Source organism: Coenobita brevimanus, chromosome 97 (assembly GCF_032717465.1).
Source record: "Coenobita brevimanus isolate Jiangsu-jjx chromosome 97, ASM3271746v2, whole genome shotgun sequence".
NCBI lineage: Eukaryota > Metazoa > Arthropoda > Malacostraca > Decapoda > Coenobitidae > Coenobita > Coenobita brevimanus.
Genome location: NC_137050.1, coordinates 18,061,681 through 18,075,759, shown reverse-complemented (window position 1 = coordinate 18,075,759; position 14,079 = coordinate 18,061,681). Strand labels below are relative to the sequence as shown.

At 41.3% G+C, this 14,079-nt stretch overlaps 1 protein-coding gene across 1 annotated transcript in view; it reads left to right on the top strand.

Moving 5' to 3' along the window:
- The window catches only part of ProRS-m (prolyl-tRNA synthetase 2-like protein, mitochondrial), a 147,087-nt gene that overhangs the window by 21,717 nt on the left and 111,291 nt on the right, over positions 1 to 14,079 (top strand). The window contains exon 3 of the mRNA XM_080283504.1: positions 4,479 to 4,656. Coding sequence (XP_080139630.1) covers positions 4,479 to 4,656 — 178 coding nt within the window. The remainder of the gene's footprint in view (positions 1 to 4,478; positions 4,657 to 14,079) is intronic.

Sequence of the window (14,079 nt, the reverse complement as noted above, 5' to 3'; positions counted from 1 at the left end):
ATAATGGATGGATGTAATTATTTTTGTACTAAGTGAAAAATGTATATTCAACTGGAGCATGTATATATTCAACAGTTTTGCTTCTGTGGAGCAACATTCATTTCTAAATAAAATAGAAAATTATAAATAGTAGTACTAGTAATTATGCATCAGTTGTAATTGAAACACTGTTTAGCACACAGGCTCACAGTGGTATATAAGAGTTTCATACTGAAATGTTGAACAATGTTCTGTACTGTACTATTGTTAAAAACCCGTTATTTAATTGGTTTTATTTATGCATCTAACATTCTTGATCATCACTGCTATGTCCGATTTGGTTTGGGTGAAACTGTGGAACAAAAACAAAACAAGACCTGTGACATGGACCCTCCCTCTTCTTTCCCACTTGCACACATGGCTGTGTGCGTCTTTTGCTCTGCGATATTAACATAATTGGGATATCCCATGACACCTACAGCTGCTAAGAATGGTAAATATGCCCATATCTGCTCACAAATCATCGGCTCACCTGATATGAAATGCTTGCTACAGAGACAGGAGTAGGCCGTTGGCTGCCAATTCTCCTTCTTCATGGCAACTACCGGGTATTCAGTTCTGTCGCCTTTCCTTATTGGCTAGAAACTGGTAGAAGTGTAACCCACTTCCAGTTTTCTACCTTGCCTTACAGTCAAAGGCACAACAGTAGAATATCATTGTGGATTCTGCAATTCTCTCTCTCTATACGTCTGACAATTTGCCATCCATTATGGCGCTATAAACAAAAGTCACATGACTCATGATGTCACGTGGAAGAGATCTATACACCTCGCCGTCTTCTCATCCTCTGATCACTCAAATGCGGGAGTGGTTGTTCTGTATTTCTGTTCAGAAAAAGTCAGTTCACGTCTGCTGGGGTCCTCTCCATACTGGGTTTACTGGTAATGAAGAAGTTGACTCACGGGCACATTCTGTTTGCTCTCTTCCCTAGGTCCTAATGCCCTATTCCTGTTCTTGATTGTTTTCCTTTTCAATCCTGTCTTTTCCATGAATGTTAGCAATCCTCATGGGACGTGCAGGTTAACAAGAATCTTCATTTTGTTAAATCCCCAGTTCTTCCTTAGCACACATCATCCCATCCTTGATCATCGATGGGAGACCATCCTTACTCATCTTCACTTGTCATATCTTCCTCACTCATGGTCATTTGATGTGTCATGATCCTCAACCCCTCTGTTCTCTTTGTAACTACCTCATAACTATGTCACATTTTTTTTAGTGCTTGTCCACATTCCAACACCATTTTATAGCTTTCCCCTTCTTACATTTGCCTCCACAACTTACTGATTTTCTAGGTGATTCTCCCACTGTTTCTGTTTCCAGTATATCAGTTTTCTTACTGCTTCACACATCATACATTTACTATAATTATTTTCCCCCACTCCCTTTTGCCTTAGTGCCATATAGCCATATTATGGCTTGGTACTAGTTGTTTATTATCTTTTTTTTTTTTTTTTTATGTGAGGAAGAAGGAACCAAAGGCTGAGCCCACAAAATGGTTCCCTCAAAAGATCCGTTCATTTCAAGATGCCTGGACACACTGCATTTGAAGGACTGGAGATCATAGGAAGTAGGAAATACAGACAGAGGGAGACAGTTCCAGAGTTGACCTGTTGCATCAATGAAGGACTAGGAGTAACAGTTAACTCTTGCAGCAGAGAGTTGGAGAGAAAAGGGATGGGAGTTTGTTGCTAGGCGGGTGCTATGCACTCGTTGTAGAGGTGGAGGGATGCAAGCAGACAGTTCAGAAGAGCAGTGACCATTGAAGTAGCAATAGAAAAGAGATAAAGAGGCAACAGTGCGGTGAAGAGACAGAGGTTGAAGGGAGCCAGTAAGAGGAGGAGAGTTGATGAGACAAAAAGCCTTTGACTCCACCCTATTGGGAAGAGCTGTATGTAGGGAGCCTCCCCACACGTGAGAGTTGTACTCTAAACGAGAGAATAAAACCCGTGTATAAAGTCAACAACTGTGCAGGGGTAAAGAAGCAACAGAGTCAGCTAAGCACACCTAATCTCCTGGAAGCAGATTTTACAAGAGATGCAGTATGATCTTTCCAAGATAAGTCCCAAGTGAATGAAACCCCAAGCATGTTCAAGGATGATGCAGGCTTGAGCTGGATATTATTAAACATTAGTGGGTACTCCTGTGGAAGATTTAGATGGGTTGATAGGTGTAAAAACTGAGTCATTGATGCATTAAAAACAACAAGATTATTTGTACCCCAGTCAGAGATATGAGCCAAGTCAGACATTAGGTGTGCCATAGCTTCATCCCTTGTTTGTTGAAGTAACTACTGAGATGGACGCTGCGGAAACCAAATGGAAAGGTGAAGGGTGGAATCATCAGCGTACAAGTGGATAGGAAAGTATGTGACCTTAGGCTGTAAAAAAAATAAATGGTTAACCTGTTGAGCTGGGACACTAATATCCCTCAAAGTAGGCCCCTTCTGACTTGACTCGTGTAGCCCAGCGTTCATATCACTGCCAGGAACATTTTTCAAAGTCGGTTTTTGGTATCTATAGCTGGTGCTTTGGTGCATACATCATGATCTCATCTCTTGTCTCAAATGGAGAACCCTTCAGTGGAGTTTTGAGTTTAGGGAATAACCAAAAGTTGCACAAAGCCATGTCCAGTGAGCAGGGAGTCTGTCAGACCTGCGGGATGTCGTGCTCAGCCAAAAATTCCTGAATCAGTTGAGAAGAATAGGCAGAGGTGTTGTCATGGTGCAGCTTCACTTGACACTTTCCAAAGGTCTAATCTCTTATGCCAGACTGCGTCATAAAGATGATGGATAATGCAGATGTAGTAATGTTTGTTGACAGTCTGACTTGGTGTGAATTTACAATGTACAACGCCACGGTAGTCGAAAAAAAAGTGTCAACGTATATTTCACCTTGCTGCAAACATCGTGTTTTTTTGGGGGGGCTGAGGCGACCCTGCATGCTTCCATTGGGACGACAGTGCTTCGCTTTCTAGGTCTTACTTTTACACCAAGTCTCATCTCCAGTAAACACAGTCTTCCAAAAGTCTGGATCTTGATTTGGACACTCCAGCATGTCTGGAGCAGTGTTTATCCGCAGAGCTCATTTTTCACATGAAAGGAGTTTTGTAATGAACTTGGAGGCAACTCTTCACATGCCCATATCATCTGTTAAAACTTTGTATGCTGATCCATCACTGATTCCAAATGCATTAGCTGTTTCTCAGCCCATCAACCAACGATTTCTCATGATCAAATTGCAGACTTTCTTCATATTTTCAGCACTCCTGCCTGTTGATGCCCTTCCAAGGTGTGGATCGCTTGACTGACATCGGCCAGTTTTGAAGTGATTGCACCATTCTATTATTTGAGTTACTTCCATGACTTCATTCCCCAAAACTTGCTGGATCTTCCTGATAGTTTCAACTTGGGTATCACCTAGTTTTGGGCAAAATTTTATGTAGTAATGTTGTTCGACTTTCTGGTCATCATGATGAGCAAGGGAACACAACAAGTGTAAGGTGCAAGACCATGAACACAGGCTGACTGACAGCCACTGAGTCACTCTTGGTGGCTGGTATTAATCACACATGCATATGAAGGTCCTGCACTGTGCTACACAAAACCCTGCCCCTATCCTCCAACTGGTTGTTGAGAAAAAATAAGGCCGGATACTTTCTGAACACACCTCGTATTCCTTTCTTCCTTCTCCATCTTGAATGCTGAGTTATAACAAGAGATTAACAAGTTTCTGATGCTGGTTACAAGAAAGTGCTGTGGAACGGCTGTAGAGCTGCATTGTTGTCTTTTTCTACCACTGAGCTGCATGAAATATGTTGCAAAAGGATAAAATTGTTGGCCAAGTTAAGGTGAAAGGGCATAGTATCACTTGCAGGTATCAACAGCGAGTAGTTACTGCAATGCTAGATTTGAAGACCAATAGTAGATATAAAAATCAAATGTAATACACTACTCAGTACAGTCTAGATGAGGTATTTTTTTTTTTTTTTTTTTTTTTTTTTTTTTTTTTTTCAGTGTATAACCAGTTATCAGATCATTTTGTTCCTCTTTACTGTTACTTTGGAAAAAGTCAACATAGTTGCATGCATTCATGCAAAGAGAGAGAGAGAGATGTAGAGGCACTGTAGTAGAGAAAGTGGACTGAATATAAAGTAGGATTCATTTCCTACTTAAGTTTAAAAAAATGATTATGGTGAAATAACTAGCTTATGTACTATAACTTTCCTTATGGTTAGCATATTAATGTAGCATAATTTACTAAAGTTTAATACTGGGTATGGTTTATGATGTTTGAGATTGTCATGATTGCTAGTTTGTGCACATACTTCTTTTGTAGCATTCACCTCTGACAGTAGGTAATAGATAGTTCTCAGTATCATGTATGAAATGTAAATTAGTCACCATTTTTGGTATTATAGATAAAGTGTAATATCTACAGCTATTGGTTGATCTGGGAATAACCAGCTTAAGGAGTAATGGAATGTATGCTATGCTGCCATTGGGCCAGCGGGTGCTGAACAAACTAACTGCCCTGATTGATGAGGAAATGGCGCGAGTAGATAGCCAGCGGTTTTCCTTGCCTCATCTAACTAAAGCAGAGCTTTGGAGAATAACAGGTACTGTACAGTGTAAAGATTATTAGTTATGTATTTAACATTACCCTAACAATTTCATTGTTTTAGCCAGGGTGAGTTTTTGATGGATGGATTGATGTTTGCACATGAAGCCAATTCATATAGCTTGGCGGGTAGTGAGTCAAGGCCATGTGAAACACACACACACACACACACACACACACACACACACACACACACACACACACACACACACACACACACACACACACACACACACACACACACACACACACACACACACACACACACACACACACACACACAGGGAGAGAGAGAGAGTGATGGAAGACCTTCAAGGGTTTGAAAATTGATGGGGTAGTGATTAGGTGGCCTGTATCCTTGTGTCTTTGCCATAATCCAGCCCTTGTGGGACTTGGTAGTGTGTTGACACATTAAAGAGCCGCCAGAGTTAGCCAGTTGATCCCCCGTGGTTAGAATACTAGATAAAAGACATGTATTCAATCACTGGCTGCACTGAGTAAATAATATGGGAATTATTATTACATACACACACACACACACAGGTCGCCAACAGAGATGGAGCTCTTTGTGGATCATGGGAAATTAATCGCCGAACCAGCAGCAAAAAGGAACCCAGGCTTTTGTGATTATGTAAATGAATATGTGAATAGTGGTTCCATCTGATAGTAGTGAAAAAAGAGCAGATTTTGGTCCAAGAAGAGTACAAAATACAGTGAAAGTGTAAAGTTTTCATTGGTTGCAACATGGCAGAAGGAGGTAGCTCTTTGTTTACACTTGATGGCGGCAAGTTTGAGGGCTTTACTGACAAGGATAAGGGTGAAAGAAGTGTTAAACTGAATCAAACAAGAGTTGCAGGAGTGGAGAAAATGGCAGAGAGGAATGTCCAGGAATTAAAGTAGGTGGAAAAGTTTCTAGAGAAGGGAAAGAAGTTGTATGCGGCTTTCATGGATTTGGAGAAAGCATATGACAGGGTGGATAGACAAGGATTGTGGAAAGTGTTAAGAATATATGGAGTAGATGGGAAGTTGTTGAATGCTGTGAAGAGTATGTACGATGGTGCGAAGGCTGCAGTGCGTGTGGATGGTGAACTAAGTGAATTTTTCTCTTTGAAAGTTGGGTTGAAACAGGGATGTGTCATGTCTCCATGGTTGTTCAATCTGTACATGGATGGGGTAATAAAAGAGGTACAAGGTAGGGTAGTGGATGTTGGAGTGGCCCTGGTGAGAGAGGATATTGTTTGGAAACTCCCTGTACTGTTGTTTGCAGATGATACTGTGTTATTGAGTGAAGACGAAGGGGAGCTGCAAGGCTTGGTGGATGAGTTTGAGAGAGTGTGTAAGAAACGGAATCTAAAGGTGAATGTAGGGAAGAGTAAAGTGATGGTCTTTGAGAGAGGTGAAGTTAGTGAATGTACAGCGAGGTTGGATGGTGAGGAATTGGAAAATGTGAGTACGTTTAAGTACTTGGGTAGTGTGATGAGTAAGGATGGAGGTTTGGAGGGTGAAGTGCTTGAAAGGGTACAGCAGGGAAGAAAGGTTGCTGGTTCTTTGAAAGCAGTGATAAGAAACAGGGAAGTGAGTATGGAAGTGAAAAAGTTACTACATGACAGTATTGTGATACCAACTCTAACGTACGGAAGTGAAGCTTGGACATTGTTGGAAGGACACAAGTCAAGAGTGAGAGCAGTGGAAATGAGTTATTTAAGAGGAGCCTGTGGAGTCACATGGAGAGACAGGCTGACGAATGAGGATATAAAGGAGCGTTGTGGTGTGGATGTGGATGTGATAGGAAGCGTTATGAGGAACACACTGAGGTGGTTTGGCCATGTGGAGAGGATGGAGGGTGAAAGACTGACGAAGAGAGTGTATGTGAGTGAGGTGGAGGGGGGAAGAGGGAGGGGGAGGCCGAGGATGAGATGGAGGGATGGGGTGGAGAGGTATATGAGAGAGGGGGGTGTGAGTTGGGAGCAGGGCAGTGAAATGGCGGGGGACAGGGCGACTTGGAGGCGATTTGTTTGTGGCCACCCCAAATGGGATTGAGGCGTCTGGCAATAGATAGATAGATAGATGGTCAATAATTAAAGAGTTACAGGAACGGACCTTAGAACAGGATAAAGAGATTAAGATACTTCAAAACAAGTTGGATAACGTTTGTACATGCATTGCTGACCAAGAAAGGCAAGTTACAGAATTAAAATTGAGTAATGAATTTGTCTTAAATGAAATAAAACAGCTTAAGAGGGAAAATAAGAGGTTGGAAGAAGAAAGGGACAGGATGAAAAGTAAACTAGATGAGCATGAATCAAAGTCAAGGATGCGTGATGAACATATTAAGGAAATCAAGGAGCAACACAAGGGGTGGAAGAAAATCCAGGAGGAAGGAAATATAAATTTGAAGGAGATTATAGAACAACAAAGCAGGGAAAAGGTGGAAAAGGAAGTGGTTAGGGTACTAAAAAAGTAGAGAATCTTTAGTCAGGGATGTAGCAGACAAGACAAAATGCGTGATAATTTCAAGACTAAAAGAAAAATGGATGATATCAAGATCAGAAAGGGAAAGAGAAGAACTGAATAAGGCAAAAGAGATAGTATCAGTAGTTATGGAGAGTAACAATGAAGCTTAAGAACAGATTGAAATAGTGTTTAGGCTAGAAAAGTACGAGAAAGGAGGGGAGAGGCCACTTAAAGTAAAGTTTAAGTCTCAGGTAATAGTAAATGAAATTATCAACAACATGGAAATTATCAGAAAAGGAAGAGCTCATGAATGTTTGGATAAGGAGAGACACAAATGATGAAGAAAGAGCTAAGGTAAAGGAGCTGTTAAAGGAAGCAAAGGCAAAAAACGAAGAGAACGGAGGAAGAGAAGACAGTGTTCTGTCGGAGAGTTATGGATCAGAAATTGAGGAGGTGGTACCAATGGAGAGAGGGAGAGATGAGGGAATAAAGAACAGCGATAAAAGTTGGAAAGTGGCATATACTAATGTTGATGGTTTAATATTGGCAAGGTTAGAAATCACTGATTACTTGAGGGTACATGAACCAGATATTATGTGCCTTATAGAGACCAAGTTAAGAGAGGATATTGACATCCATATGGGAGATGGCAAATACAAACTGTGGAGAAGAGACAGAAAAGAGAAAATGGGAGGAGGAGTGATGAGAGCAATGAATAACAACATCAGTGTGGAAAATGTGGAACTGGGAGAGGGTAAGGCTGAAACGATAAATATGAAAACAGAAGAGAGAATGGCAAGAGAGACATTGCTGTGGTATACGTTCCCCCTAAGACAAGGGCATCGAAGGACAATGAATATCAGATGTTGTCAGACATGGGTAGCTATCTTGAGAAAATGATTGAGAAAAGCAGTAACATAACTATGATGGGGGATTTTAACTGTAAAGAGGTGAACTGGGAGGAATGGGACTCGGGAAGCAATGAAGATTCCAAGGGCACTGTATTGTTAAATATTGCAATTAATAATATTATGACCCAATGGGTCAAAGAAGAGACTTAATTCAGAGGAGATGACACACAAGCAAGATTAGATTTACTACTAACTAAAGAACCTGATGTAGTTGAAAATTTAAAATATCAGTGTCCTGTAGGAAAAAGTGATCATGTGGTCATTGAGTTCCACATGATAAAAGGGAACGTGGTGCCAAGAGATGAGCTTTATAGGGAGGGAAGATACAACTGTGGGAAAGCAAACTTTATAGGATTGAGGAAATTTTTTGAAAATGCAGATTGGAGAAAATACAGAGAAACAAGAGAGACACAGAGGAAGTGGGCTATCTTTGTAGACTTCTATAATTCGGGAATGGAGAATCATGTTCTAAGAGTAAGTGGGAAAGAAAACAGGAAGAAGGATTGGTTTAACAGAAGGTGCATGATAGCAGAAAAAGAAAGGGACATGGCATGGAACAAATGGAGAAAGAGGGATAATAATAAATCAAAGGAAGAATATAAAAACTAGAAATGAGTATACAAGAATATGCAGAGAGGAAGAAAGGAACTTTGAAAAGATATAATTGACAAATGTAAGGAAGAACCCAAATTGTTTTATAGATTTGTTAATGGCAAATTGAAACAAGAGGAAGGAATCACCCAACTGAAAGTAGAAGGAGAGGTCTACAAAGATGTGGCAATGCAAGCTGAAATAATGAACAAATGTTTCCAATCAATTTTCACTAAAGAAAGGAATTTTGTAGAGGGGGAGAGTGTGACTAAAAATGTAGTGATAAAAGACATAAAAGTGGAAGTGCAGGAAGTCTATAAATTACTGGAAACTCAGTATGTAAGGAAAGCCCCAGGACTGGATGGAATCTCTACCTGGGTACTGAAAGAATGCAGAGAACAACTGGCAGATATGATTAATTATGTAATTGTCTGTTCTCTGGAAGAAGGGAAAGTGCCTCGGGAACGGATGTGGGCCAGTGTGGTACCAATTTATAAGGGAGGAAACAAGGGAGAACCCCTGAATTATAAACCAGTGTCCCTGACCAGCATAGTTTTTTTTTTTTTTTTTTTTTTTTTAAATAACAGAACAGAGGAAAGAAAAACAAATGAAAAAAAAAATAATCCGTACACCAGATTACTGGTGTCCACTGTTAATGAAATATCTGTAACAGTTAGGCTTGAACAGCTTTGAGTTGAAGTTTGGAGGGAAACAACTCTGGGGAAGCAAGTTCCAGAGAGATGCACGTGTAGCATGAGGGAAGGCACAGAGAGGTGGCACAATGGACGCAACTTCATTTGAGAATTTGCCATAAAAATATCTGTAAAATAATGCAAGGGAGGCAACATTCCTTCTTACTTGTAGGGGAGGTAGTTTATTTGTAATTGCAGGGTTGTTAATAATTCTAACAGCTTTGTTCTGAATTTTGTCTAGTTGCTTTAGTGTAACCTCTCCACATCCATTCCACAAGGGTGAGCAATATTAAAGCTGAGTGTGCACATGGCTCTTATAAATTAGAGCTAAGTTGCAAAATTGTACGAGAGAATCCTGAAAGACAGATGGATAAAATATCTGGAGGAGATGAACGTAATGGCTGAGAGCCAGTTTGGATTCAGAAGTGGAAGGTCATGTGTTTCCAACTTGCTGAGCTTTTACTCAAGAGCGATTTATGTGCTGCAGGAGAGAGACAGCTGGGTGGATTGTGTGTATCTAGATTTGGAGAAAGCTTTTGACAAGGTACCCCACAAACTACTATTGTGGAAATTGGAGCACATAGGAGGACTGAAGGGAAACGTCCTGGAGTGGATGAGAGACTTCTTGAGAGACAGATAAATGAGGACAGTAAAAAAGGACAAGATGTCCGGATGGAGGGAAGTAACAAGTGGAATCCCACAGGACTCGGTGTTAGTGCCAGTAATGTTCCTAATTTACGTAAATGATATGGTAGATGGAGTGAACAGTTATGCAAGTCTGTTTGCTGATGATGCAAAAATCTTGAGGAGAGTAGAATTTGAAGAAAATTGTAAAATGCTGCAGGAAGACCTGAATAAGATCCAAGATTGGAGCCAGATGTGGGAAAAAATTAAATTTAATGCAAAAAAATGTAAAATATTGGAAATGGGGTAGGTGGGGGCACTCACCATCCACTCACTCAGTGTAGTGCTGCTCTCGGGTGTCTGCCCAGTCCTCTCCTCCATCCTTCTTTCCTTCCATCTTTTTCTATCTTTCTTTTCGTCATTCTCTCCTCGTCCTTCTGCCTACGGGTGACTTTATACTCCCTCTTCTGTCTTTGATTCCTTTATTCTTTCCTCGTCCTTCTGCCTATGGATGACTCTACACTGAGTGATAAGTCAAATGGTTTCCTGTACACCAGCAAACTATTTACTATGCTGGGTGGTAACCATATAACCAAATTTTGGCACCTGGTGGTTTAGTGGGTAATTATTGTGCTCCAATCGGATTGAGCCATTGAAGGTTTATATCCAAGGGGTGGTTGGGGTTTATTGCTCATGTAATGCCACTCAGGGATGAGTGAGGTTGGTCACTCTCATCATAAATGTCAGGACCAACTGCCTAGCCCCGGGCTCGTACGCTTCTCATGGGTCAACGTAGGATTGGAATATGAATGGATGATGGATGGTAAGAGTGCCAAGAGGCCATCACTGAGTTTCATAATGGGTAATGAATCAATCAAAAAGTGAGAAAGCATATGACAGGGTGGATAGACAAGGATTGTGGAAAGTATTAAGAATATATGGAGTGGATGGGAAGTTGTTGAATGCCGTGAAGAGTATGTATGATGGTGCTAAGGCTGCAGTGCGTGTGGATGATGAACTGAGTGATTTTTTTTCTCTTTGAAAGTTGGGTTGAAACAGGGATGTGTCATGTCCCCATGGTTGTTCAATCTGTACATGGATAGGGTAATAAAAGAGATACAAGGTAGGGCAGTGGATGTTGGAGTGGCCCTATTGAGAGAGGGTAGTGTTTGGAAACTCCCTGTGCTGTTGTTTACAGATGATACTGTGTTGCTAAGTGAAGACGAAGGGAAGCTGCAAGGCTTGGTGGATGAGTTTGGGAGAGTGTGTAAGAAACGGAATTTAAAGGTGAATGTAGGGAAGAGTAAAATGATGGTCTTTGAGAGAAGTGAAGTCAGTGAATGTACATTGAGGTTGGATGGTGAGGAAATGGAAAATGTGAGTACGTTTAAGTACTTGGGGAGTGTGATGAGTAAGGATGGAAGTTTGGAGGGTGAAGTGCTTGAAAGGGTGCAACAAGGAAGAAAGGTTGCTGGTTCCTTGAAGGCAGTGATGAGAAACGGAAGTGAGCATGGAAGTGAAAAAGTTGCTGCATGACAGTATTGTGATGCCAACTCTGACATTTGGAAGTGAAGCTTGACGTTGTTGGAAGGACACAAGTCAAGAGTGAGAGCAGTGGAAATGAGTTATTTAAGAGGGAGCCTGTGGAGTCACATGGAGAGAGACGCTGACAAATGAGGATATAAAGGAGTGTTGTGGTGTGAATATGGATGTGATAGGAACCATTAGGAGGAACACACTGTGGTGGTTTGGCCATGTGGAGAGGATGGAGGGTGAGAGACTGATGAGGAGAGTGTATGTGAGTGGGGTGGAGGGGGGGAGAGGGAGGAGGAGGCCGAGGATGAGATGGAGGGATGGAGTGGAGAGGTATATGAGAGAAGGGGGTGTGAGTTGGGAGCAGGGCAGTGAAATGGCGGGGGTCAGGATGATGTGGAGGCGATTTGTTTGTGGCCACCCCGAACGGGATTGAGGCGTCTGGCTATAGATATAGATAGATAGAGAAAAAGAAACGGAACCCCACGAGCGTAGCTCATTTCCCATATATCACAGCCAGATAAATACAACTAGGTAAATACACACTTCTAGCTGATTTTTTGCTAAATGTTACTATTTATAGCCAGACTTCTTATTCCCAGAAGGGGTGGCCTTAAGTACTTTATTGTCAACCTGTCCTCTGGCAGTTAGTCAGGGTCTGTCAAGCTTGCATCCCCTCACACTTATACCTCTCCACTCCTTGCCATCATCTCATCCTTGGTCTCCTCTCCCCTCTCTCCCCCTCCATCTCACTGACACACACACACACACTTCCTTTCAGTTTCTCATTCTCCATTCTCTCCACATTTCAAGATGAATCTAATGTTTTACAGCTTATCCACATCCACACTGCAGTGCTTTTTCACTCTCTCATTTGTGTCTGTCTCTTTATGTAAGTTCAGATGATCCTTCCAAAACACTAATTTCCACCCCTCCTTTAACATTTGGTCACTGTCCTTCCAGCAGAGTCCAGGCTTCACTTCCATATGCTGGAGTGGGGATCACAATGTTGTCATGCATTGGCTTCTTTATTTCCGTGCTCAGTTCCCTGTTCCTAATCACTTCTCTCAATGAGCCTACAACCTTCCTTCCCTGCAATATTCTTTCTTGTACTTCATTCTCTAAACTTATGCATTTTTGCTTCCTCTGTCTGTAACCTCCAGTCTTTTAAATGCAGTGTGTCCAGGCATCTCAAAATGAGTGGATCTTGAATTGGCTGTCTATTATTTTATTTTTATTTTTTCCTGGAGGATACAATCTGTCAGGCTTCTGACCTTTGGTTTCTTCTTCCTTGCATTAAAAAAAAAAAAAAAAAAAAAAAAGTACAGTACAGTATGTAAATATTTGAAGACACTCACAGTCTCCCATTGCCTGACCATTCACCCTCACAATGTACTTTGTGACTTATTTCATCCAAAAGACTGTAACTTTAAGCTACTCTGCTGCATTTGCTTTCAGATTACATTTCTCTCACCAAACTTTCCAGCTTCTGCTTCTTCTCCAAACAGAACAGTATTATCAGCAAACAACAATACGGTATTGTACAGGCAGTTTCCAAACCCAACTCTCATTAAGGTCGCAGTAACATCTGTGACTATTCCATGTGCAGTGTTCCCTTGGTTATCACACATACAAGTACTTCTCAACTTATGTAATTAATTGGTTCCCACAGTTAGTATATCGGTCAAATTTTTACATAAGTCCATATTTACTCTTAGAATTGCATTAAACCTTTAACCAACACTCACTCCCCACTCTATAATCATCAGTTTCGTGTGGTAAGCATAAGCAAATATTAAGTCAAAGACTATACTTTATTTATACATCCATCTATCTATCTATAGCCAGACACCATAATCCCATAAGGGGTTGCTGTTTGTCTTTGCATTAGTGATTTATAGGGAGGGGCACTACCCCTGTGCCAACCCACTTGTTAACATGTAGGGAACAAATATGAGTTGGCTGTGCAGTCACCACCCAGCATAGTAAATGGTTTCCTGGCTTACAGGAAACTATCAGGCTTGTTACTCAGTGTGACCCCACCTGAGAGAGAAAGAAGAGTGATAAAAAGTGACAGGAAAGTTGGGAGAAATATGAATAGAGGAGTGCAGACACGGTAAAAGAATGATATGGTAAATGTGAAGGAAAAAGTATGCACTAGTACATCAAGGGAGTGGATGATGGCTCCCACCACCTACCACCATTATTTATGTATGAAAGTAAAATACATATATATATATATATACAGTATATATATATATATATATATATATGTCTATCTATCTATCTATCTATTGCCAGACGCCTCAATCCTGTTTGGGGTGGCCACAAACAAATCGCCTCCAAGTCGCCCTGTCCCCGCCATTTCACTGCCCTACTCCCAACTCACACCCCTCTCTCTCATATACCTCTCCACCCCATCCCTCCATCTCATCCTCGGCCTCCCCCTCCCTCTTCCCCCCTCCACCTCACTCACATACACTCTCTTCGTCAGTCTTTCACCCTCCATCCTCTCCACATGGCCAAACCACCTCTGTGTGTTCCTCATAACGCTTCCTATCACATCCACATCCACTCCACAACACTCCTTTATATCCTCATTCGTCAGCCTGTCTC